This window comes from Eucalyptus grandis, chromosome 4 (assembly GCF_016545825.1).
Source record: "Eucalyptus grandis isolate ANBG69807.140 chromosome 4, ASM1654582v1, whole genome shotgun sequence".
NCBI classification, from domain to species: Eukaryota; Viridiplantae; Streptophyta; class Magnoliopsida; order Myrtales; family Myrtaceae; genus Eucalyptus; species Eucalyptus grandis.
In genome coordinates, this window is record NC_052615.1 from 31,753,540 (window position 1) to 31,778,343 (window position 24,804).

Consider the following 24,804-nt stretch of genomic DNA (forward strand, 5'->3'; position numbering starts at 1 on the left):
TTTAGCTTTTATTATTATTTTATATATATATTTATATTTAAACCCCACAAGTTTTGGAAATTTGTAAAAATAATCCTGTGCGTGTCGGATACGTGTTGGAGTGTCGGGCACGACACGAAAGGTCCCGGAGAGTGTCCGTGCAACCTAGGCTCTGATGATGGATGCGGAGATCTACCAAATGAGCCTTCTCGTGCCGTGACATCGAGCGTCATCAAGTGCAATTAGAGATTTGGATGGACCTGTTCAGTGTTCACGGGCCAGAGAAAAATCATTCCCCATTTTGGATGGACCTATTCACGGGATGGAAAATGATCGAACCGCAGAATCGGTCTGACGTGGGGGGGCTTGTTGCGTTGGGTCCCGGCCCGCCCGCATCCCGAACATCATGGTCGTAAATAACTTCGGCTGCTCACATCCTCCATCGATCACCTGATCCGTCTCCAGCCCGTTGACATTGAAAGAAGCCTGCACAGCCACTTACGCATTTCGTCGAACACCTGATCCACCATCATCGAACGAGCTCGTCTTGTCCTCGGTCCCGCCAGCCACCCCTTGCCCGCGTGACGCAGCGCCAGCCAGCAGCTACTTGTCGCGCTTCTAAGCCCCCCTCGTGCCACTAAGCATCATTCCCTGCCCTACCGCTCCTCCGTCGTCAAGCCAGAACTGCAAATCATCCGGTCGCTGATCTGTGGGAAAACAAGAACAATCAGATGCGCCGGTTGGAGCCTCCTTTCCGGTTCCCCAAGTCCATCGCGTCTAGTTACTTGACCCTCCGCCGGAACCACCATCAGCACGACCTCGAGAATGTCGGGTCGATGGCCTCCCGGCTCAAGACCCGGTCCGTGATCAGGTTCAGCGGACCGGACACGATCAAGTTCCTCCAGGGCCTATTGACCAACGACGTGCGGCGGTTCGGTGAAACCCCCGGCGAGGAGACTTCGCACCTGCCCACGCCCAACATGCCCCTGCACGCGGTCCCTCCGATGTATGCTGCTCTGTTGACTCCTCAGGGGCGGTTCTTGTATGACCTGTTTCTGTACAGACCCCCAAGGCCTGAAGAGAAGTTCGACAAGACCGGGGCCGGACCCGGGGCCGGTGACGGGGAGCTCGAGCTGCTTGCGGACGTCGATGCGCAGGTCTTGGACGAGGTTGTGCAAACATTCAAAAGGTGAGTCCGTTGACAGTTTAAAATTGTTGTTCTTTTCGGTGTAATGTCTGAATTCGTGTATGGTTAGTGAAGTGGGGGACGGAAATGGTCATGCGTGTTGCTACGCCCCTCCCTAGTTTTTCTCCTGGGTATAGTTTCCTGTCATTTCCCTTCGGTTTATCATCCAAACAAGGCATAATTTGGCTCTCTTAGCTGTTTTGTGTGGTTCTGGAATCTTGGGACGCTGATGAATTCCGATTGTTCGAACGTTTAAAGAGTAGTCTTTTGAAATGTCTGTGCAACTGCATTTGAAGTTTGTACTCGAGGAAGAACCTTGGATATGAATGCTATGCGGGTACCGTCTGTTCGAATGTTTAAAGATTAATCTTTTGAAATGTCTGTGCAACTGCATTTGAAGTTTGTACTCCAGGCAGAACCTTGGGTATGAATGCTATCTGGGTAAAAATTTCCAGACCTTCAATTGTCAGATATCCATGTCATGAGGCCTTCCTTTATGTCAATAGCAGTTTTTTATATAGGACATGTACTTAAATGTTGAATCATGCTAGTTCTGTGATTGCAAGAACTACTAAGAACTGCTATTTAATATCATAGAGTGTGCTCTCCAGTCTCACCACTACGTAATAGCTGACCTTCATCCCTCAGGATGAACTGATGGGCCATCCTTCTTTTGTTTTTGAACGTCTGGTGTCTTCACTGATCATTAGAAGGATCTGGTATTTTTGAGATTGCTACATTCTTCTCTATGTTGGTGCTGCAGACGAAGCTCCTATGCAGACAAGAAGTTAGGTGCTTTAACTTGATCTTAACTGTCAGATGTTGTCTATAATTGAGAGTAGGCAATTTATAATGTCTGAGGTGCACATTTCTTATAGAAATTCAGCAAATTGTCCTTTTTGATAAATCTTAATGGGAAGATCTTGGATTGGTATCATTCTTGCCTCATATGCTATCTCCAATTAATATGAAGTAGAGTTTTTGGGCAAAGTGCATGCTGTGAAGTGGCAGGTTTCTGCTGCTGTATATCAAGGTAGAATGATGAATTTTCGTTAACTAATATTTTTTAGCCTAATCTGGAAAGTGGAAACTCAATCACATAAAAAGTGATCTTTAGGATTGCCTTGATCCTCTCTTTGACCTCTATTTATTTCTTTCTATAGGCAGTTTTCCTATTGACTTTGCATTCGCATGTGTGAAAACTGATATGGTTTTTGGTTTGTTGTAGATGTGTTTCAATGGACATATTTACTTCACCAGGAACTTTGCCCCTCCCAATAAAATAAAATGATGACTTTCCCTTGGGACTCATCTGTACTGTTTCTCATGATCCTATTGGTGCAGATACCGATTGAGGGCAAAAGTAGATATTGAAAATGTGGCCCAAGATTTTTCTTCTTGGCAGCGTTATGGTGGTAACTTCTCTCGCAAGTCCTCAACAGAAGAGGAGCCAGATGCTGCTAGTGTTGGCTGGGGTGCTGGTGTTGACAAATCCGCTATGTCTGCTTCACAGGGAAATAAAAGCGGGTGGCAGTGGTTCAAAGATCCTAGATTAGACTCTCTGGGTTATAGAGGCATATTTCCGTCTTCTTCAGAACGTATATATTTCTTGTCCTTTCTCAATTTGGTTGCTTGCATGTCTTTGGTGTCATGGTGTTGAAAACTGAGCTAGCATCTTATATTTTCCTGCAAATACTCTTTTACTTAAGACTGTTAAGCTTCTTTCTTGTGTCTATTGCAGCTCCTTTGGTTGAAGAAGACAAAAAAACAGATGAAAAAAATTATCTTCTTTGGAGACTAGAGAAGGGCGTGGCAGAGGGCTCAACAGAGATTCCCAAAGGTTCATCTTGTTTCCAAATTTCTCATTTGAGATGCAACAGTTGTGTTGATATTTGTTACGTTTCATTAGATACATAGAACATTCTTGTCAGATGTTCTTTGCAAGTCCCTTTTCAGTAACTACTTGGACATTTTTTGAGGCGTTCAAAGTATCTGAAGAGATCTGTGTCTTCCTACATGATGATTCTCGTCATGGCACCTAGTTGTACTTGATGCTTTAGACTTAATTATGCAGCAGAAGCTGTTCTCTATGACTCTTTATGGCCCCCCTTCTCTCTCTCTCTCTCTCTCTCACACAGCTATGTAGTCTCTAATCATTAAACTATTACTAATGTAGGAGAGGCAATTCCACTGGAATACAATCTAGAAGGTCTTAATGCGATAAGTTTCGACAAGGGTTGCTATGTTGGGCAGGAATTGATTGCTCGAACCCATCACCGAGGTGTCATCCGCAAGCGTTTGCTGCCTCTGAAGTTCCTCGACAGTGAAGGAAAAGGTAAACCTTCAGCCTATGTTTTTGTTACTCGTCCTTTTCTTTTATACCAAGTATCCGATGGATCTCTGGTGCTCCATGTTGTTACAGAAGCAGAGCAGAAAGTCGCTCCTGGATCAGAAATCCTGGATGCTGCTTCCGGCAAGAGAATCGGAACAGTCACCACCGTGCTGGGATGTCGAGGTCTCGGTCTTCTAAGGTTGGAAGAAGCTCTCAAAAAGTCCAGCTCGCTCACCATACTCGGGCAAGAGGATCTCAAGGCTCAGGCAGTAAAACCAGATTGGTGGCCTCCAGAATGGTTTCAAGAGCAACGACAGCACAGTGCAGCTGCTTAACACCGTCGTGCTAACCACTCACGCTCTTCACCTCTTCGTTGGCAAAAACCGTCCCTTTCGAAGCTGTTTTTGTTAGATCGGGAAAAGATCTGTCTGACCAATGTGTATCAATAGTTGTCGAAATCGTGATTCAACCCACGGATTCCGAGTTAAGAATAACTGCAAGGGAAGTAGCAATTTTCAATCTTTTCAAGAGAAACATCGAAGCCAAAAGCCTATAAAAACTTCATGAAGCCAGCAAGATGTTTTGCGTCTTTAAGCCTTGCGCTTGATATTCTAATCGCAGAGCGAGCGACGTGGAATGATTGTGAATCTGGTGGGACGCTCGAGAACAGTGCGGCCAAGATGGTGCTCTGGGAATGGTGTCCGATCAATCATTCTGCAGCTGCTGTGTCGGGCCTTAGGAAAACGGACCGGACATTATTGGACTTCCTCTCCAATGATCAGGCAGTACTGGCGCCCCTCTAAACCGATCAAGAGGATTAGACGTCATGCTCCTTCGCGTCCGTTCAGGATTAAAACGATAACCCAAAAGCAAATTCCTTTTTCTCGAAAAACGACCGCATCTGATCATCTTGTCGGGATCACATATACACCTCATCTTGCACCACTTGTGTTTCTTTCTTTCAGGTCATGAGATCAAGAAAAGCTTCCGTAACGGTACTATGGCAGCGCACTGAAGAATCTCAAGCCAACCCAACTTCACAAGCAGGACACTTCTCTAAAAAAGGAAAAAAAAACCAATTGTTAGAATCATTAGAAACGTATATAAATTTAGGCTTATTTCCCTAAAAGAATCTCTAGTCTTTAGATTTAATTCTAATTCTACTGTGAACTTTAAATCATGAACTTTCGATCTTATCCCAAATATGCTCAAGTGTCAAAAAAATTCGACATAATCAAAGCAGATTTTAAATTAAGATGAAGATTGGTGAATTTCTTTCTTGTTTATAAATAAAGAATGTTTGGAATAGAGTTGAGATTCCACCTGAAGTTTCACTTTTCTTAAGGAAATTAGGGCCTAATAAATCATTAATTTTCGATCTTATCTCAAATCTGCTCACGGGTCAAAAAAGTTTGGCATAATCAAAGTAGATTTTAAATTAAGATGAAGGTCGGTGAATCTTTTTTGTTTATAAATAAAGAATGTTTGGGACAGAGTTGAGATTCCACCTGAACTTTCAGAAAAGGAAGTTAGGCCGATGAAAATTACATGTCAATTTGTTATTTGATTTCTCAAAGTTATAATTAACTTTTCGATATTCCTTCCTCCACCAAAAAAAGCAAAGACTATATATTATTATAGTTTCCCCCACAAAAAAAAAAAAAAAAAAAAAAAAACAGGGGCCCACCTCCTCCTCCTCCCCTTCAAAAATTAAAACAGCCTTCTCTCACGCCCCCTTCAAACCGGCGCTTCATTCATCTCATTTCCTCTCTCTCTCTACAACCTCCTTCCTTCCTCCGCCGCCCGACCCGAGAAGAGGGAGGACCCGGACCCGAAGCCGGAGCCCCGAGAGAAGGAAATGGGCAAGGACCTGACCGACGACCAAATCTCCTCCATGAAGGAGGCGTTCACCCTCTTCGACACCGACGGCGACGGCCGGATCGCGCCGTCGGAGCTGGGGATCCTCATGCGCTCCCTCGGCGGGAACCCGACCCAGGCCCAGCTCAAGTCCATCGTCGCCGGCGAGGGCCTCACCGCCCCCTTCGACTTCCCGCGCTTCCTCGACCTCATGTCCCGGCACCTCCGGGCGGAGCCCTTCGACCGCCAGCTCCGCGACGCCTTCAAGGTCCTCGACAAGGAGTCCACCGGCTACGTCTCCGTCGCCGATCTGCGCCACATCCTCACCAGCATCGGCGAGAAGCTCGAGCCCTCCGAGTTCGACGAGTGGATCCGGGAGGTCGAGGTGGGGCCCGACGGCAGGATCCGGTACGAGGATTTCATCGCCCGGATGGTCGCCAAGTGAGAAGCCTCCCGAAGAGAGGGGTAATTTCGAATTCGTCATGTTTGGGTGTCTTTCGTGAACTCTTCTTTTCTTTTCTTTTCTTCTTTTCTTTTTTTTTTTCCGTCTTTTGGGCGGTGGTTGTTCTCTTTGGGATTTGAAGATTCTGTTCGAGTTGCTCTGCAATGTTCAATGTGGTAGAGTTTGTTTGTCCTCTTTGTTGTTTACTCTCTTTTTTCATTCCTAATTTGGCTACTGTGTTGTTAATTTGTTCGATTAATGCATAGTGGCTTGTCGGGCCCGAGGCCTGTTTGTTTTACCGCGATTGAATGGGTGTTTGGATTGGATCGTGTTGCGAAGAGGAGGTGCGGGTAGGGAGATGGGTTTGTGAATGACGAATACAAGTTTCCCAGGAGCTAATTTGATGTTGGTTATGTTTTCGGGATCAATGGCGTTGTATTCTTTCCGGGTCGATGAGGTGTCTCGGCTTTGGTCTTGCCTTGGCAATTTTACTTGTGTTTGGTGTTCTAGTTTGCGCAGTGGCTTGGCTTTGGTTTGTAGAATGTGTATTAGTCTAGAGTTGACCATTTGTCATGGATACAATGCAAGCAGCTATATATATCTGAGAGAGCGGCGAAATGCAGCTTGCAGAGTAAAAGTCGTGTGGTCCTTTCAGCAATTCTTTGTGTTTGATGCAGATTAGGGGAACTGATTTGAGGTTCCGTATTGCAAACGTGCTTCTCGACTCCGTCCCTTCAGATGTTTTGCTTATGGTTTCAGCCTTGCTCTATCCAAAAGATGCTTCCTGTTTGTATATTTGAGCTTGGATTGAAAGATTCAAAAAACCCAAATTGGCAAATACCTCATACTTGGCATACTATTGTTTAACTTTTGTTATTGTACTTTCTCCTATGAGTTTAAGATGGTTTCCCAAACTAAGTAATTGCTCCTTCAAGGTGTGATTCTGAATTCTATTTTGAAGGCAGTAGCTTAGATATGGAGCTATACAGTCTACATTCAGGGGATGTTAGTGCCCTATCTCTGCTACTATTATCATAGAGATATGCTTTTAAATTGTTGCTGCTGTAGTGTGGGCGAGTGGCTGACTTTTTCTCCACACACACTATTACATTTCTAAATTCAGGGGCTACTTAGTCACCTTTCTACGATCCTTTTATTCGAGATCTATGTTTTTGAAGTGTTGTTGCTGTCGTGCGAGCAAGTGGCTGAAATTTTGAATCCATACACACTATTGCGGTACTGCAGTAGACATGTGAATTAGGCAATTTGATTGTAAGATTCAGGTTATATATAATCGAGCTGTGTGCAACGCAAGTTGTGACAACCATGAGCCAATTGGTAACCTTGAAGCCGAGAATAGTCCTGCTTCAACTGGAAAATAAGAAGAAACTGACTTGAGAGAAAAAAATTGCGTTGTCATGGGTTTGGTACTGCATGCCCTCGTTTACAATAAATGGTGCAATAAGCTTCAGTTGAAAGTTGCATCTCCTGGATTTTGATTACCACCTCGCTGTGCATTATCAATATCAGTGAAAGGGACTCAGGATAATGATTTCCTGCACTCACGTGTGGGAGCTAGCACTTGATTGTTGGCCTGTCAATTGTTCTTCCGAGAAATCTTAATAGTAGTCGTGAGCTTATGCCGCTTCACTTGTTTAATGGATTTGTAGGGTCAGGTGAAACTAGTAGCATGATCTTGTTTGTTGGTTAGGCGTTCATAACAAATACAACATCGCGTGAATGGTAATGAGTGGATAAGTTTGCCCACGAGGTGATTGAATGGTCAAAATCAGGACATGGCTATCAGCCATGTAATCGTTATGAAATTGAAATGGTTCAGGGTTCTATCCCTTTTCCTTTAGTCAGCCTAACACGATCTGCCCCTCCTGCTGAGAACACTTGCGGCTTTGTTGATTTTTTTCCCTTTTGGCGGTATCATAAATAACTTTCATTTTCATGCTGAAACCATCTCAAGGCCATATGCAGAGGATGTATTTAGTCATTGTAGATATGTTCTTATGGATGGGATGGGTTCTTCATAGGAGCACAGCATGTGTTGTTGCTTTGGTTAGAGCCTGCTATTTGGCAGCAGACATTCAGCTGGGCCATTTGAATCGTTTCAATAGCATCTTGAAAAGAGAATTGCCCATACAGTAAAATCGATTGGGCCTTTTCTTTTTCATTGAATGATTTTGATTCTTTTATCTACGGAATTTGACGAGTTAACCATTCATGTCTTGAACAGATACTGGGAAAACCGAAAAATGCTTTACTAATCTCATGTGCATATGACGCCGCAAAATGCTTTTGCCAGTGATATTTCGCGTCCGATTGCAGAGTCTACGAACTTTGGGACATGTTTCAACGCTTCCGTGATCTTTCAATTTCTGACAATGCCTCGACGTATTAATATACCGGCTGTTGATTCTGAAGAATTCAAGTTCAGACATCTGGACGGGATTTGGCTAGTACTTGCGCCAGCGCAGCTCTGCAGCCCCCCGGCCCTCTCATAAGCGCATGGATCTTATAGAAGAGAACGAAACATCCGTTTTTTCCCAAATTTTACCAACAAGAACCCCGTCTGTCCATATCATACAAATAAGAATGTTCGAAGCTTTCAAAATTTTACAGTCTTTACTTCCAAGACAAAAAAGACACGAAATGTACAATGACCAGAAAGAAACCCAACAAACAAAAAGAAGGAATTGTGTACTTCAACGGCTCTCAATGGGTGGGGATGCACGACTGACTCCACGAGAACGTATAGTCAAAAGCATCAGTTTGAATATCCATTGCTCAACAGCTCAAATTCAGCTTGACCGCATTCACAAACTTTTGTTGCTTTCCATGACTCCCCTTTTGATGAATCTCTATTCTGTACGCATCTTTGACACTGGTGCGCAGAAACTGCAACCCCGATTCTCCATGAAATCAACAAATGACGGCGCACCGAAAGCTTGTGGCTTGAAACAAAGTAAGAACTGAAAACACTGGGGGAAAAGAAGGTATCCCAAGCTCCTCCATCACACCTCAAGTGGGTCTGATTCAGCTTCCCAAATTTCCTCCGTAGCGTGCTTTTCTTCAAAACTGTGAGTTCCCGTAGTCTCCTGAGCTGGATGTTCGTCTGTATTTTGCTTTTCTTCAAAATCAGAAGTCTCTGTCACTTCTTCAGCTGGAGGTGATTGATTTTCGGAGGGAGGTGGAGTAGACTTTTCCCCATTGTCCTCGGAAACATTAACAGGATCTCCACGTTGATTACTGCTGTCGCCGGCACTGACAGCTGTCCCAGCCTTGACTCCTCGAACCAAGTCTGGCTGAGCTTCAACCCCAACTCGTCTGAGATGTAGCTGCCACGTGACAGTGAACTCAGTTACCAAAATCTTCATTCTTAACTACACAAGGGCCAATACAAAACCGTTACTTTGTTCAGTTTGACTACCTGAAGATGTAAGTTCACTTCATCTGGGCGAGAAAGGAATGGAAAGTCTCCTCCAGTTTTCAGGTGTGCTCTTCTTGCTTCGGGATACCTCTCACTTACTTGATCTTTGAGGTTTTGAGGAGTTGCACAATAGTCATTTGTCTTCATTGAGAAAGGATATGGCCACGAATGAGACAAATGCACAATCCGCAATATGTCTAAATTTCTTTGTAAATACAAGAGTATATTAATTTACGAATCTACAGCAAGAAGCACTACAAATTGTAAAAGGTCAAAAGCACTTCCGCACAGCATTAAGCGCCGCTTATTTGCATGTGGCTAACTTCTAAAATCAAATGGCCTTCCTGACAAAGTCCATTTTCGAGGTCATCAATATATGCCAAAACTTCACTGTGTTGTTTGTTTACCAACGAAAACCATTCAGAATCACTTTCACAGACTGCCTATGGGTTTCTAAAACTTTGTGATTGTTCCTGTATGGTTAAATAAGTTACGCGATACATCAGCTTCTGCACTGTTTATAGCTTAATTTTCTTTCTCATTCTTAAATTGCATTTTGCAGTGAATTCTAGTCATGTGGTCTTATTATGGATGAAAAAGAAACCCAAAACTAAATTACAATGAGATCTCAAGCAGAAGAGAAGAAGACAATTTTCATGCTTCCCCGCTTCCAATATGAGAGAGATTCTACAAGAATCAATAATATAACTTGGTGACTGCCATAACCAGAAAAAAACAAAACAAGGTCACTTACATCCATGATGGTGATAAATGAATCCGCTAGCAGAAGAGATCCAACTGAAGCATTATCAACCATCAAGGTTAACCTGGAGGCTAAGTCTTCCCTGGAGAGAGTCTCAACCTGTCAATTACCACATATTATTTGTGTTCAAATATCAACAAAACTAATCCACAGTGAGATGCCTGTTTTGGTTAACATTCAAGCATCAAGACAGACGGTCAGGTAGTTCATTCAAAGAATGGAACATCCATTAAATCAGGCAGAGCATGCCCATTATTTGCTTCCTCTAAAACTTGCTTGTCAGGGAAGAAGTAATTCGAATGAAAATGAGATAAGGATATACAAGCTGTTTAAATCCGCCATATTTGCAAAATAACATCCAACAAGATAGGGTAATGATGTCATGCAGACAACTAGAGAAAATAGACTTTGTGTACTATTATACCTGAGAGACGACAAAGTCAACGGAATCAGCAATGAATGGTTCATGAGGGCCATCACGGATCCCCGTTAATACATAGCGCTTAAGCAAAAAAGAAGGGGTCCAGCTAACCCTGCACAAGTCAATCCCAGAGTGTCAACCAGCTGAATGTCAGATATAATATTAAGTGCTTCCAGACTTAAAGTTAAGTCATAATCAGATAAGCAACACTGTTCCATGTAGATGAAAAAGCGTTTGTATGAGCTCCCAAGAAACTCCTTAATCAAAAGGTTTAAATGTAAGGAGAAAACCAAACATAGAGCTTCAAATGGGACATTCAATTTATCATCTGAAGGCAGGACATGCAATTGGTGCAGGACTGAACCATCGCAACTGAAATGAGGAAAAGTTCTACCAGGAATGCTATTTCACAGGATAAGCACTCCAGCTCATTGACTTGCGGATAATAGATATAGCCAAACTTATTAACACCCCGACAATAAATAATCTGAAATTTTTAGCAATTTTTCTGGTAAATTTCGGCATTTGCAGGATGAACATCTATAGCATTATCCGATTGAAAATGTGACCCGACAAATTCATATTAAATGGAATGTCCGTGTTTTCTTAAATGCATGTGTGTCCTTAGAAAGATCTCTACAGATAGAAATGACGGAGAGCCATGAGCAGAGAAAGAAATAAATGCTCAGGGCAATATCCACCAATCAAGAGAATCAAGATATCAAACATACATTGGAGCCCACGGCATTGCAGCAGAAAAGCTCTGCGTTTCCAAGAATGTATTGGATAAAATCAACGATCTGACCCGCCTGGGACGATGCTGAGCGAATAGTTGTGCTAGAAAGCCTCCCAGAGAGGTGCCATAAAGATGTATCTGTCAAAACCAAGCCAATGGGTTCACGGAACATCCTAAATATAATAAAGCTGTCAGTCAATAACCGACACAGAATGGATGAAGAAATACACGTTCAGATACACATTCAGCATTGCAGAGTGAATCAAGGGGTGTGGTTACTTTGCACTAGAAACTTCATCCATAAACACAATTAGCCAAGTTATCCCCACAAAGTTTCACAATAAATGTAAATCACATCCAAAAGAAGATATCTGAGAATGATGCCTATGAAGGACAAGACTTTAAGAAATCATCTAACAAAATGCCACAAAGTTAGCAATAAGCAGTCTTGAGTGTCACCAACAATGTAAACAAATGCCAAACAGTCAGATAAAGCAATTCCAATTCCAACAGAGTACTTACATGATGAACGTCGATAGCATCTAAGAACTTTTCAAATGCCTGAATCCATTCGTGATGGTTCCAAACACGTGGAATATCAACAGAAATCACCCGATAACCCTGAAAGTTTTTAAAATAGGTCAATTAAGGAAAACTCATGCTCTGTATCCTTGGAACAACATTAACAACACCAAAAGAGTTTGTTGTGCAGTGACCAGTGAGTTGTCAAAGTGTAAGATGAAAAAAATGAATAGCAGATAATAAAATATCCTCATCATTGCTCATGTTGCAGCCGCTGAAAAATCTCTATGATACTGAAGTAACTACCTTCATCGCCAAAGACATGATCTGCTTGTAATAGACATCTGCTGTTCCTGCTGTGCCAGGAAGACAAATAAGCGGTGGCACAACTTTTGCACCAAAATCGTAATATCTCCATTGCTTTACACCGATCTGGCAAAAGAAAAAGACATCAGTTACATAGCTATGAAACAAGATAATGCATGGAATTATGCTAGAGCAAGCTGAGAAGTTGGGGCTCAAGGGTGGCATCTAAACATGGGAACTTTAGCTTAGAGTACAAGGACAGCTAAGGTTCTTGTGAGGACTAAAATAGACAATGGATAAGCTGTACGAAAATTGATCAAAGAAGCAAATTAGTACTCTTGATGATTTGAATTCATGAATGTTACATGAAGCTACTTGAAGCATCAAGTTTCAACAAGTTGTCAAAAGAAAAAGAATTCCAGAACTTCGTATATAATCGACAAATAAAGGTTCTCCCATAGCATAAAGCTACTATATATGACCCACAACCCTGACATTAAAAGGAATTGACACTATTATATCAAAACTATCAAACATCCATTAATTTGTAAAATTGGAAATGTGTAAGATGTCAAATACTCTATGGAACTTTACTAGGGGCATGACATGCTACTGCATATCAAGGAAGCAAGCAATGCTGAAACCATTGTAAGTTATCAGACATCCAGCATTACCCACTTGATATCTTTCTTGAACTTGAACCCAGATACAATGTTATATAGTAAATATAACATTTACCCTCATTTTTTCATCTGACAACTATGATTTAGTACAAAGTCACAGGGAAAGAATAACTAAACTCTACATCATATCAATATTGCAGAGGTCACTGCCAAACACAAGAACGATTCACGACCATGGCTTTATAGTCCTGTTCCAAAGTTGGCCCCTGCTTTTTTGGAACCTTTGCAACAGAAATAGATTATCTAGATAAAATCACAGCATTAGATCAGAACCTGACATAATCAAACAGAACACAAAAAAGGGGGTTGATTTGAGCAACCAACTAGTCAACATCAAATGGTTGATCTGTGAACTTTCGGGCATAAAAATAACATAATGTAGAGACAGAACAATTCTTGCCAGAATTAACCATCTCACTGAAGTCATTACTACGTGAACACGCCCAGTTCTTGGACCTAATCTTTACCGCAAAGAAGAAACTTTAGAACTACACCGGACTAATCGAGCAAGAAGCAATAACAAGGAGAAGAATTTCACGTCACAAGCAGCAAACCAGACATAGCGAATCAAGAATTGACGAAACCGAAAGGAAAAAAAATGGAACCCAAATGCCAACACAAGCACGCAGGCGCGCGCGCACTAACAACACGAAACTAATCCCACAAAACCAACACAAACCAACATCGACAATTCCAAAATGAGAAATTCAAATTCGAAATCGAGAGAGAGAGAGACTCACGGGGATCTTGTGCAGAGGGACCTGAGACTTGAAGTGGACATAATCGCCGGGCGCCGAAGAGACGCCTTTCATGGCTCAACACCCCCGCGGCCGTCGTCGACGCAGACCCATCTATCGCGACATCGTGTCGAAAGCCGTCTCGTGACCGATTCCGCCGTTCAATCAATCATTGACGATGTCGGGATCGTTCCTGGCGTTCTGTCGGACCGGGCTCTGTTCGCAAAGACCTCTCTCCTTTTCTTCTTTTTCTCTTCTCCCAATTTTTTAATTCTACAACCCGAACGATGAGTGGGAATTGACGAGAGAGAGATCGAGAGAGAGAGAGAGATCGAGAGAGAGAGACAGACAGACAGCACGTGGGACGTGGGTGGAGACGGAGATGGAGGAGAAGGTGGGAACCAATGAACAGTCAATGGACGGAGCCCCTCTTCAACAGCCCGTCAGCGTTTCTCGTGTTTTCGGATATTCCATCTCTGTCCGAGCGACAGACCGTTTTATATTTTACATTAAAACTCGAATCACATCTCGTGTTGCGCTATGCCAGAGGACGAGAACGCCTGAATTTGCAAACCATCGCTGCCACCGTGTCCCGAGGAACCAGGCCCAACCAACTTCGCTTCCAAAGCCCAGAAGTTTCCCGGCAGGCCCTTCCAGTGTCAATTTCCCAAGGAGTTCCCCCGGGCAAAATAATAGAGCACTCATGTCCAAGGCATATGTCATGGATCGATCTCTAATCCGTGTGGCCTCAGCTCACAAAGATTGTATAGAGAGTGAAGCTTGAAATAATATTTCTCTTGTGAATGAGATCATACAACTTACGTGGAGAAGAACCCTATTTATACAAGTACATGGCTAATCTTAGCCGTCGATCTCCTCTTTGATTTAATGATGGAGTTCAAATCTTCGTAATCATTAAATAACTATAGGAACACTCAAGAAGCTTAGGGCTTTGGGGAGCTCAAGGATCACTTGCTCGGGGAAGCTGGAGGGCCACTTGCTCAAGGATGGGTTGATTGCTTGTTTATGGATGGGCCATGGCTCGACGCTTGGGAAACTTTTGGAATGCGTCCATCTATCGGGTTATGTCAATCTCCCCCACCTATTTGGGCAACACCCTTGTCACATCTTCGATATGGAAGGGTATTAATGTGTTTCCTAAATTGCAAGAGAGTGAAGCGAGCTGGAGAGCTCCCAGCTCGCTTCACTCTCTGGCATACCACTCCAGCAGATCAAGTACTCTTGCTTCAGTGCACAATATCGTTTTCATATAACTCGATCCGCCATGATGCACTTGATGTCTCGACCATATGAGGTTTTTGCCTTAGTGGTGCCCGTTGCAATTCCCTTCGATCCAAATCTTTTTCGTCTACATAGAAAGGCTTAAACATACTAATGTGGAAATACCGGATGTACCTTGAGTTTTGGCGGCAATTATAGCTTGTATGCGACATTCCTGACCCATTGCAACACTTGGAAGGGTCTATCGTGGCGACGGATTAGCCCCTTATGCATATCCTTGTATCGTAGTACAAAGCATAGCTTAGCCAACACTATGTCTCCGATTTGGAAATTTACATCTTGATGCTTCTTGTCAGCCCATTTTTTCATGCACTTCGAGACCTTGTGTACACAAGTTCGTGCCAAGTCCGCTCGTTCATGCCATTCCTTAACGAACTTATACGCGGGTGGTCTACTCCCCTAGTAGCCCGTGGCAACCATGTTCGGGCGAGTAATTGTTGCCTGTCACGATCTCGAATGGGCTCCAGTTCGCAAACTCGCCCCCTCGTAAGTTGTATAAGAATTGGGTCATGTCAATCAGTTTTGCCCAATTCAGTTATATTGTGTTCATGTAGTGTTGGTAAGTTGGTGGTGCATCTCTAGGAGTGCATTCACTCTCTTCGTCTGACCATCAGTTTGGAGATGCAAACTCGTGGAAAAATTGAGGTCCAACTCCAGCAATTTGAAGAGCTTGGTCCAAAACCGCCCTATGAAATGAGGATCGTGGTTGCTCATGATCATTCGTGGCACTCCCCAATACTTGATGACATTCTTGATGAATAGTTTGGCTGCCTCATCAGCTGGAAAATCCTTAGTTTTGGCCATGAACATTGCGTATTTGGACAATCGATCTACCACGATCATGCGAGTTTGATACCCTTTGGACTTTGGTAAGTTCACAATAAAGTCCATAGAGACACTCTCTCATGGATGTTCCAAAGCAAGAAGTGGCTCGAGGAGCCTTGGCAAAGGAAAATGTTCTAGTTTGTCTTGTTGGGATATAAGATAGGTCTTTACATACGCCTCAATGTCATTTCGCATGTGAGGCTAGTATCATTGATCTTCTATGAGCGCCATGGTGTGATTGATACCCGGATGACTCGCCCACTTCGAATCGTGGCACTCATGCAATACCTCATTCCTTAACTTCCCATGGAGTGGCACACAGAGTCATCGCCTCTTGATGTAAAAGAGATCATTCTCGCACCAAAATTGTCAGGTCTTTCCCTCTCGTGTGTACTCAAAGAGCACCTTGGTTGTTAGGTCTTGTTTTAGCCTCTCCTTGATATGGTTGATCCATGGGCAGTTGGGCTAGCTTATGGTACTTGCCAGCTTCATCTTTTGAGTGAGTGCATCGGCCGTGGAGTTAGCCTTCCTCGGCTTATACTCTAGGATATAATCAAACTCCACTAGAAAGTCTTGCCATCGATCTTGTTTTGGAATCAGCTTCTTTTGGGTCTAGAAATATCTCATGGCTACATTGTCCATCCTTACGACGAACCGCGAACCCAAGATAGTGCTTCTGTGTACAAAGGCAATGCATCACCGCGGTCATCTCCTTCTCTTGGACCGTGTGGTGTCTCTCAGTATCATTTAGCTTTTGAAACTTGAATGTCACCAGGTGTCCATCCTACATAAGAACACCGCCAATAACCTAATTGGAGGCATCATCTCTACTTCATAGGCTTTGGTGTGATCACGGAGCATAAGTATTGACTCCTCGGTCATAGCTTGTTTCAATTGATCAAACGCCTTTTGGTATCGATTCGTCCACTCCCACGGCTTCTCCTTCTTTAACATGTTCGTGAGTGGCATGGTGATGCTTGAATAGCTCCGAATAAAACGTCAATAGCATTTCATGAGGCCAAGAAACAACTTTAACTCCATCACTCTAGGTGGCGGTTCTCGTTCCATGTTGGCTTGGATCTTGGTCGCCTCTATCCATACTCATCCACCTCCGACGATGTGTCCTAATAATGGGATTTCCCTTTGTGCAAATGTGCACTTCTTCCACTTGACATACAAGTCATTCTCCCACAAGACTTGGAAGACTTGCCTCAAATGTTCAATGTGTTCTTTGAGCATCTAGCTAAATACAACAATGTCAAGGTAAACTACAATGAATCGGTTAAGGAACGGGTGGAGTGCCTTGTTTATAAGTGTACAGAATGTGACCGAAGCATTAGTCAAGCCGAATGGCATGACAAGGAACTCATACGATCCATACCACATCACGCATGTGGTCTTCGACTTGCGCTCTTTAGCAATCCAAACTTGGTAGTAGCTTGATTGCTTGGTGAACCATCATGCTCTACCAAGCTAGTCAAATAGATTTGCAATGAGTGGGATTGGGTATTTGTTATTGATTGTGAGCTTGTTCAACGCCCGTAATCTATGCACATCCTAAGAGATCCATTGTGCTTCTTTTGAAACAAGACTGGGGCATCGAACGGGGCCTTAGACAACCAAATGTACCCCGCATTGAGTAACTCTTTGAGTTGTTTTCTCAGCTCTTCCAATTCAAGAGGCATCATACGATAAGGTGCTATGACGAGTGATCGAGCATTTGGCACGAGCTCCATCCAATGATCCACCTCTCTTCATAGTGGAAGCTTCTTTGTCAACTCAGGAGGCATCATGTTCTTGAACGAGTCAAGGACTTGGACCACCTCCATTGGGATGTCACACCCTTCACCTATGTTGTCCTCAACCTTCAAGGCCGCCAAGGTCTCCTCACCCTTCTTTGTTCCCTTGGTTAGTTGCATAGTTGATAGCATCTTTCGATCACAACCCGCCTCAAGATGAATTGGGATCACACATTGACAATGTGTGTCCAAGAGGCATATGCAATTGGCAAATGGCATAACACCAGCATTTGTCCTATCAAGGAACCCAAGACCTATAATAAGATATAATCGTCAAGAGGAATTACATTGATAGTCTCCTTGCTAGTCCATGGGCTGATGTGAAGTTCTATGTCCCTAGCCATGCCACTAATTTGGACTTCCTTAGAGTTGACGGTCTTGAGCCACCCAACTACTTTCTTGACTCGAAAATTCAGCTTCTTCGTAGCCTCATTTGATTTGAAGAGATCAGATACCCTTGTATCTACGAGTGCACTCATTGTGGTACTATCTATCTTCACATCCATGAACATAAGTCCCTTAGGCTCCTTCGTCCTCTTGGGCTTGATAGAGCCAAGGATCCGCAACGAACCCAGTTGCAACTTCTCTTGTGACTTATCCTCCTTGCATATAGCTGCTAACTTAGCCCTTTTTGGACAATCCCCAGTCATAAGTGGCCATCACAAAAGAAGCACTTATAGGTGCGTATCACCTTCCTTTGTCCTCCGCCACTTAACTTCACTTGAGCTTTAGGAGGTGCCATTGGTGGCTTGCCTCTGTTTGAGCAATTGTACTTGTTTCGCTCTCCCCCATCATTAGCCTTGCCCCTAAGTCGGGAGTCAGGCTTATTTGTAGATGATGACTTGTACTCCATGAGGGCCTTGACCACGATCATAGTTGTTGTGAGGTCCTTTGCATTGCACCATTTGGAGCTCTTGCTTGATGCATGGCTTGAGGCCACTCATGAACTAATAATACGCCTGTGCATTGTTCATTGAAGGGATTTGGAATAACAAATCTAAAAACTGCTTCATGTACTCGCAAACTCCCCTTTTCACTTGAGGTGCTTGAGTTTGTCGCGAGCATCTTCCTCCATGTAAGTGAGACAATATTTCCACTGAAATTCTTCGACACACCCAATCCATGTCGTGATAGGTTCCCCACTTCTATTGTCCAACCTATGACGCCACCACAACATCGCATTATCAACCAAATACATCGCTGCAGTGTTTACCCAAGATGCATTGCTATTGATCCATGTTGCTTAAAAGTACCACTCCATGTACCACAAGAATTATCCACATCCTTGGCCACCTACGAGCCTTTGAACTCTCTGCACTTAGGTGTGTCCATCCATGGATTACTTGCACCATGACCACCCTATTCACGAATGCCATTTTGACTTTCGTGGACTTCCCCTTGAGCTTGGCTATTTTCACGTACATAGTCACCATCATGGCATCTGGGGCTTTGTCCCGTTGTTGGAGTTCTTGTGTCGAGGAGCCCAGCACCTCCCATCAGAGATCTCCTATGTTGATTTTGAGCTCTGGTACCTTGACCACGAGCTCTTCCCTTCCAACCTTAACTCTTTTGACGGTCTAGGTCAAATCCTTTTCCGTTCCTTGGACTTCCAAGACAAAGAGTTCTATGTTTGTCATTTGGTGTTCCCAATCTCTCGTCGGTTCTCTCGAACTCGAAACAATATGGTTCTTTTTGTTCCTAGCATCAATCTTTTAGATAGCCCTTCCACGATCCTTACCTTGAGAAAATGTGATGACGGAGCGTGTATCAACCATTGCACCTTGGAACAACTTACTTTGATACCACTTGTCACGGGTTGATTGATTTTGCGTTGCCTAACTCGTGCGGTATTAGGATTTCTCCCAAGTTAGCCTTACTCACACTAGACTCGTGCGGCATTAGGATTTCTCCCAAGTTAGCCTTACTCACACTAGACTCACAAGGATTGTATAAAAAGTGAAGCTCGAAATTATATTTTTCTTGTGAACGAGATCATACAACTTAGGGGGAGGAGGCCCCTATTTATACAATTACGGGACTAATCTTAGCCGTTGATCTCCTTGTTGATCTAATAGTGGAGTTTAGAATCTCCATAATCATTATATAGCTGTACAGAAACACTCAAGAAGTCTTAGGGCTTTGGGAAGCTCAAGGGTTGCTTGCTTTGGGAAGTTGGATGGTCACTTGCTCAAGGATGGCCGGTTGCTTGTTCATGGATGGGTCACAACCCGGCGCTTGGGAAACTTCTGGAACATGTCCATCCATCGGCCATGTCAATCAGGTCGTTTTCTAGATCCGTTCATAAGATGCTAAATTCTTCTTCATCAACTGACTAGACTTGATGAGCTGGTTCGAGCCCAAAAAGAGATCTTGTTTGCCGAGACATGTCCAATTTTAGATTTTGGGTTATCAGATTCACGATCAAATGTACATAAAGCAAATGACATATTTGATTCTTTTGGCCATGTTTACTTCTTGACTTAAATGCTAATTACATCAAAATGATTTGTTGGCAAAGACTAGGGATGTGAGAAAAGCAAAATGAAAAGACAATATGTTTTGTCTAGGAACATTTTAACATTGGCAACAGCACATAATGGAGACTGTTCTTAATCTCTCTACCTAGCAAGATCACTAGATTAGTGATGTGCAATAGTGGCAATTCCATTTTCATCTTGTAATTTTTCGATATATAGGACATGTTTCTAATCTGGAAATCATCTCTTTCTACAACCATGCGAAGCATCATTTGTTTAAGACAAAATTAAGATCATGGAAAGAGTGGGAAATTGTCACTTCATGTATGAGGTGTAGCTAATGCCTACTTTTAATGGCAAATGCAATGCATTCATGTTACAAGCTTGGAGGTATAAAGACCACCTGGAGAGACAGAATTACCGTAGACATAGTTTACTGCGAATACACAACTCTTTATCTTGTATTATGCATATAAAGAATAAAGATCTTGCAATACCTTTAGTAGAAAACATTACATTGATCAACGTTCAGTCATATAAGTTGAATTCTAATCACAAACTTATAATCATTTGTATCAAGGAAAATTTAATTACTATGGGAATATACGGTTCCAATTTGGCTAATTCCTTGTTGGATTAAGTATGTGATTACCATAAACCCAAGCTTATTTCTTTAAGATGAAGTGGTAATCTTGTGGCCTCTCGAACCATGTCAGTGCTGTCAAAAATGCTGATGGCGGTCTTTCCATCAAACATCAGTTCAGAACTGAAAGGAGTCAGTCTTCAACTTAAAATTTAGGGGTGTCGCGATCTCGCTAATGGTTTTCCTATGATGTAGCCAAGATCTCACCCTCAAGAAAATGTTGTATCTGTTTCTCAACCTTATCCATCTGTCACACTTGACTAAGTTGATAATGACAGTTTGCCAGAGTTCCTCAGCATTTGATGATAATTGAAAGAAAGCATGATAAACAAGGATGAAATTTGAACTCCATGAAAGAAATATTTCAAGCTTCGAAATCCCTGTGCATTATATTCACTTGAGAAAAGTGCAAGAAGGCCAGGTCTCTCACAGCCCCAGTTGAAATCTTAAGGCGTACGTCTCGTGGAGGACGGGCCGTTGAACCCCCTGTACCAATCCGATTTGAAGCGAAAGATAATGCGCAGAATTCGTATGCCATAAGCTTCCTTCAATCGTGATACAAGCACAAGCCTCAGGTTTCTGCAAATATAACTGTGCATGCGCATAAGATATGCTGTATCGATGCGCCTAAGAAGACAAACTCTTGCTACGAACAAAGGCACTTGTGTTGGGACATGTGATCGTCGTGAACTCGCACACAAGCTGAGCTCAGTCATTTTCTTGACGGGAACCCGAGAGTTTTGTGAGGTTAGGGCAAGATAGCCATCCAGGACAATTTACCTCCGAGTGGAGTACATGAGCAACACAGAGTCTTTCCACAAGGTAAATCAATGATCATGATAATATCAACAACAGTAAACATCCTGGGAAACAATAAATCAAACCCAAAAGCTAGACCCTTGAGTCGCTTTTAGTTTTCTAAAGATCTGCTGAAGATCTTGCACTAACTCAGGCACCAAAAATGAGGTCGGTTTTTGCTGCTGACTGCATCCATTATGCACCATGTAGCCAATTAAGCAATCTCTGTGAAATAGAAACCATGCAATCTACCTAAAAGGTGAAGCATGGACATCCCACTCAACGGCCCTTTCAGAAAAAAAGAAAAACCTGCAAGCCGAGGCCACAGTAATACCTCTTACAGGCACAGTACCGAACATCCTAGGATAACCAAGATACCAAAATCATTTAAGCACTGCCACCACATGTATTCTTCTGTCTAGTACTACTGCTGCAACCATTTTCACAGACAATTGGTGTCCCAATATATCTTTACTAGAATAAAAATTATGTAGCTGCAGTTAGATCTTGAAGTCAAAACTGCTGGTAAATGCACTAGCTTTGATGTTGTAAAAAGATATGCACTTATGAAACTTGGCAAGCTCTTTTCCCTGCTGAAAATCTTACCCTGATTTTGCTAAACCTTGCTTGCTTGCCCTCTGATCAATTGAAAGCCAAATGCTTTTGCCATTTTGTGTTCCCAGCTTAAATATATAGAGCGAGACTTCCTACAGTCCCACAATGAACTCTTCCTCGAATGATTGACAGCTGTTAGCTCACAAATAAATAGATCATGACTGCTCATCAAAAACTTTTTCAGTGCTCATTTATTATGATATTTTACCTGAAAATCACAGCAAAATGCATTGTTAACGGGATGCATTGGACAGTGGATTGATGTGCTACCTTAGGCACTTCAGCCTGTGTGCTGTGTCGTTTAATTTCACATGCATTTGCATCGTATATCTAGTAAGAAATGTGCTAGTAGCAACGACAGGAGATGAATGCACGCAGGACGAATCACATTCTCAGCATAGCATCAAAATTATCATTTCAAGAACCCATGGAGTAAATTCTGCAAAACAATGAAGGGCAGAGCATTGAACATCCATCCAAGGTCTAAGCACAATCTTCAAACTCAATGCTAAATCTCCAGAGAGAACCGTGTGACAGTGGAAAAAGATAACAAACTAAAGACAGTAGGTCTGGTTTGATTTTTTATCAGAAGAAAATGTGAACATAAATTCTGCTGTTAACTTGTTGCTCCTAAGCAACGATGACACAGAAGTCACAGGGTTGCAGCACAAGCACATCGAACAATCCCTGTTCTCAGATTCCACAGATTCCCAACACCCATGTTGAGCACGAAACCAACTACTTGTAAAATCAACGATATTGCTTCATAATACCACACAAACAATCCTCATGATGTAAATCCCCTCGACCGTGATTCACAAAGCAAAAAATTTACTCTCTTATTGGAATTTGGAGGGAATTGCTTGAGATTAATAAAAGGGGTCAAATCAAAACCAATCAATACAGATGTCCATGGACTGTAAAATTTCTTATCTGTTATTGTGTCCTGAAAAAAAGGAAGAAGGATGCCAATATCACTTATAACTTTTAACTGAAACAGCTCGAATCCTCCACAAAGAGTCATCACCATCTCAAAATGTCACCAAAGGTCTCATCTTTGGACAACGCTTTATTGATTGCAGTGCAAAACTCAAGGCGAAAGATCAATCAAAATGTCAATCTATTGGCCAACCTCATACAAATGAAAACCGTGCTAAAGTGCAAAACTGGGGAGATTTCACGAGGAATACTTCCTCAGATCCGAATGGTAATCAAGGTACCACTTCACAAACTTCTTCAGTCCAGTTTCCAAATCCGTGGTAGGCTTATAGCCGAGTTCCCTCTGAGCCAAACTAATATTCGCATGCGTAAACTTCACATCCCCATTTCTGGGCATCGGCAACAACTTTTTCTTGGCCTTCACCTTTAAAAGCTTCTCCAATATGCTCACGAGTTTTGTCACCGGCACTGGCGAAGTATTCCCCAAATTATAAACCCGGAACTGTGCGGAACCTTTCTTTGTCCCTCCACTCCCGGTACTCTTCTTTGCTGTGTCCAAAGCCGCCAAACAACCCTCAACAACATCATCAATGTAAGTAAAGTCCCTAGATACAGAACTATGCTGAGGCCCTTCAAAGATCTCAATCTGCTTCCTTTGCAGTATATGCTGAGTAAAAAAGTAATAAGCCATGTCCGGCCGACCCCATGGTCCATAGACCGTGAAGAACCGCAAACCAGTGATTGAGAGACCATAAATGTGATTATAAGTATGAGCAATTTCCTCACCCGCCTTCTTTGTCGCGGCATACAGACTCGCAGGCTGATCAGTCCTGTCTTTCTCGGAGAACGGCACCTTCGAGTTGAGGCCGTAGACCGAACTCGATGATGCCCACACAACCGCCGGCTGTGGATTCGCCGACTTGCACACTTCGAACAAATTCACAAACCCTGCAATATTACTATGCACATAAGATGCAGGATTCTTCATAGCATACCTCACGCCGGCCTGTGCAGCTAAATGCATTACATGAGTAAACGCAACCATATCAAAAAGCTTCTCCATAAGCTCTCTATCGTTGATATCTCCTTCAACTACAAAGACCCCGGCTCGACCAAGCAACGTCTGCCGTGCCCGCTTGAGCTCCACATCATAGTAATCATTGAAATTATCCAGCCCGACCACTCCATCGCCGCGGCGCTTGAGGTGAAGACACACGTGGGTCCCGACGAAGCCGGACGCGCCGGTGACCAGGACGACGTGGCCGGCGCGCGCCCGCGCCCGCGCCGACGACCTGACCCGCCTCTCCCAGTATGACCCGCCCCGAGAGTCGCCGAGGATCCGCCGGGGCGACGGCGGGGGCGGCGCCGACGGGGAGCAGGAGACGACGAGGAAGACAACGAGGCCCAGAAACAGGGCCGACCCGATGGTAAGCTTGAAGAGGGGGGCCTGGAACCGGAGGCGGTGAATGTAGGCCGAGAGCCGGTCGGGCTTCAGCTTCCCCGGCGTGGAGGGCGCGAGGTCGAAGTGGGAGATGGCCTTCGGCTGGGACATCGACGGAGCTCCGAACTCGAAAAAGACTGGATTTTTCCGGTCGGCGGCCGCAATTGAGCAGATGGGTTTTCGCCGGGGATCGTCAAACGTGCGATCCGATGTGGTCGTGCGAGGTCATTGTTGTGAACTCGACCAAGGAGTGATTTTGCAGGGGAAGGTGATCGTGGAGGGGGCAATGGAAGGTTGACGACGGGTAGGCCCACGAATTCTTCGGGAAATTTGAATTCTGGAAATGAAAGAGAAGGAAGGTTCCATTTGGAATTTTCTTTTTTTTTTTGGGGTACAGATTGGGGATTTTTTATAGTAAAAAAATTAATTAAAAAAAAAATATAAATTGTCTGTTTGAATTTTTTTTTTTTTTTTTATTTTTTATTATCAAAAAAATAATTTAAAGTAATTTTATCAGATATATACCTATTTGAAGTTATCCGTGATATTAATCCTAAATCTT

General features: G+C 43.2%; 4 protein-coding genes across 4 annotated transcripts; 2 read left to right on the forward strand and 2 right to left on the reverse strand.

The window, feature by feature from the left end:
• Window positions 1-344: 344 nt before the first annotated feature.
• LOC104441857 (putative transferase At4g12130, mitochondrial) lies at window positions 345-4,091 on the forward strand. The gene is made up of 5 exons (XM_010055103.3): window positions 345-1,168; window positions 2,510-2,763; window positions 2,907-3,005; window positions 3,342-3,500; window positions 3,588-4,091. Exons 1-5 carry the CDS (start codon window positions 711-713, stop codon window positions 3,830-3,832), a joined length of 1,215 nt encoding a protein of 404 aa, XP_010053405.2. The 5' UTR covers window positions 345-710; the 3' UTR covers window positions 3,833-4,091.
• A 1,130-nt stretch (window positions 4,092-5,221) lies between these two features.
• LOC104441858 (probable calcium-binding protein CML13) lies at window positions 5,222-6,094 on the forward strand. Its single transcript, XM_010055104.3, has one exon. The coding sequence runs from the start codon at window positions 5,356-5,358 to the stop codon at window positions 5,797-5,799; it is 444 nt and encodes a 147-aa protein (XP_010053406.1). The 5' UTR covers window positions 5,222-5,355; the 3' UTR covers window positions 5,800-6,094.
• A 2,236-nt stretch (window positions 6,095-8,330) lies between these two features.
• Window positions 8,331-13,860, reverse strand: LOC104441859 (maspardin). The gene is made up of 8 exons (XM_010055105.3): window positions 13,407-13,860; window positions 11,984-12,109; window positions 11,678-11,776; window positions 11,151-11,293; window positions 10,423-10,531; window positions 9,990-10,097; window positions 9,236-9,376; window positions 8,331-9,143 (listed from the first exon to the last, which is right to left on the reverse strand). The coding sequence occupies exons 1-8, from the start codon at window positions 13,476-13,478 to the stop codon at window positions 8,820-8,822; spliced, it is 1,122 nt and encodes a 373-aa protein (XP_010053407.1). The 5' UTR covers window positions 13,479-13,860; the 3' UTR covers window positions 8,331-8,819.
• Window positions 13,861-22,346: 8,486 nt separating this feature from the next.
• Window positions 22,347-24,575, reverse strand: LOC104441860 (UDP-glucuronate 4-epimerase 3). Its single transcript, XM_010055106.3, has one exon. It carries the CDS (start codon window positions 24,351-24,353, stop codon window positions 23,040-23,042), a length of 1,314 nt encoding a protein of 437 aa, XP_010053408.2. The 5' UTR covers window positions 24,354-24,575; the 3' UTR covers window positions 22,347-23,039.
• Window positions 24,576-24,804: the final 229 nt, after the last annotated feature.

What these genes read in the sequence shown, in the direction of transcription:
- LOC104441857 (XM_010055103.3), top strand. Translation starts at nt 711, where the DNA reads ATGCGCCGGTTGGAGCCTCCTTTCCGGTTCCCCAAGTCCATCGCGTCT. An exon ending in CTCAACAGAGATTCCCAAAG is followed by an intron (nt 3,006 to 3,341) that starts GTTCATCTTGTT and finishes TTACTAATGTAG; the next exon opens with GAGAGGCAATTCCACTGGAA. An exon ending in CCTCGACAGTGAAGGAAAAG is followed by an intron (nt 3,501 to 3,587) that starts GTAAACCTTCAG and finishes ATGTTGTTACAG; the next exon opens with AAGCAGAGCAGAAAGTCGCT.
- LOC104441859 (XM_010055105.3), bottom strand. Translation starts at nt 13,478, where the DNA reads ATGAAAGGCGTCTCTTCGGCGCCCGGCGATTATGTCCACTTCAAGTCT. An exon ending in TCCCTCTGCACAAGATCCCC is followed by an intron (nt 12,110 to 13,406) that starts GTGAGTCTCTCT and finishes TTCTTTTGCCAG; the next exon opens with ATCGGTGTAAAGCAATGGAG. An exon ending in TCATGTCTTTGGCGATGAAG is followed by an intron (nt 11,777 to 11,983) that starts GTAGTTACTTCA and finishes AAAAACTTTCAG; the next exon opens with GGTTATCGGGTGATTTCTGT.
- LOC104441858 (XM_010055104.3), top strand. Translation starts at nt 5,356, where the DNA reads ATGGGCAAGGACCTGACCGACGACCAAATCTCCTCCATGAAGGAGGCG.
- LOC104441860 (XM_010055106.3), bottom strand. Translation starts at nt 24,353, where the DNA reads ATGTCCCAGCCGAAGGCCATCTCCCACTTCGACCTCGCGCCCTCCACG.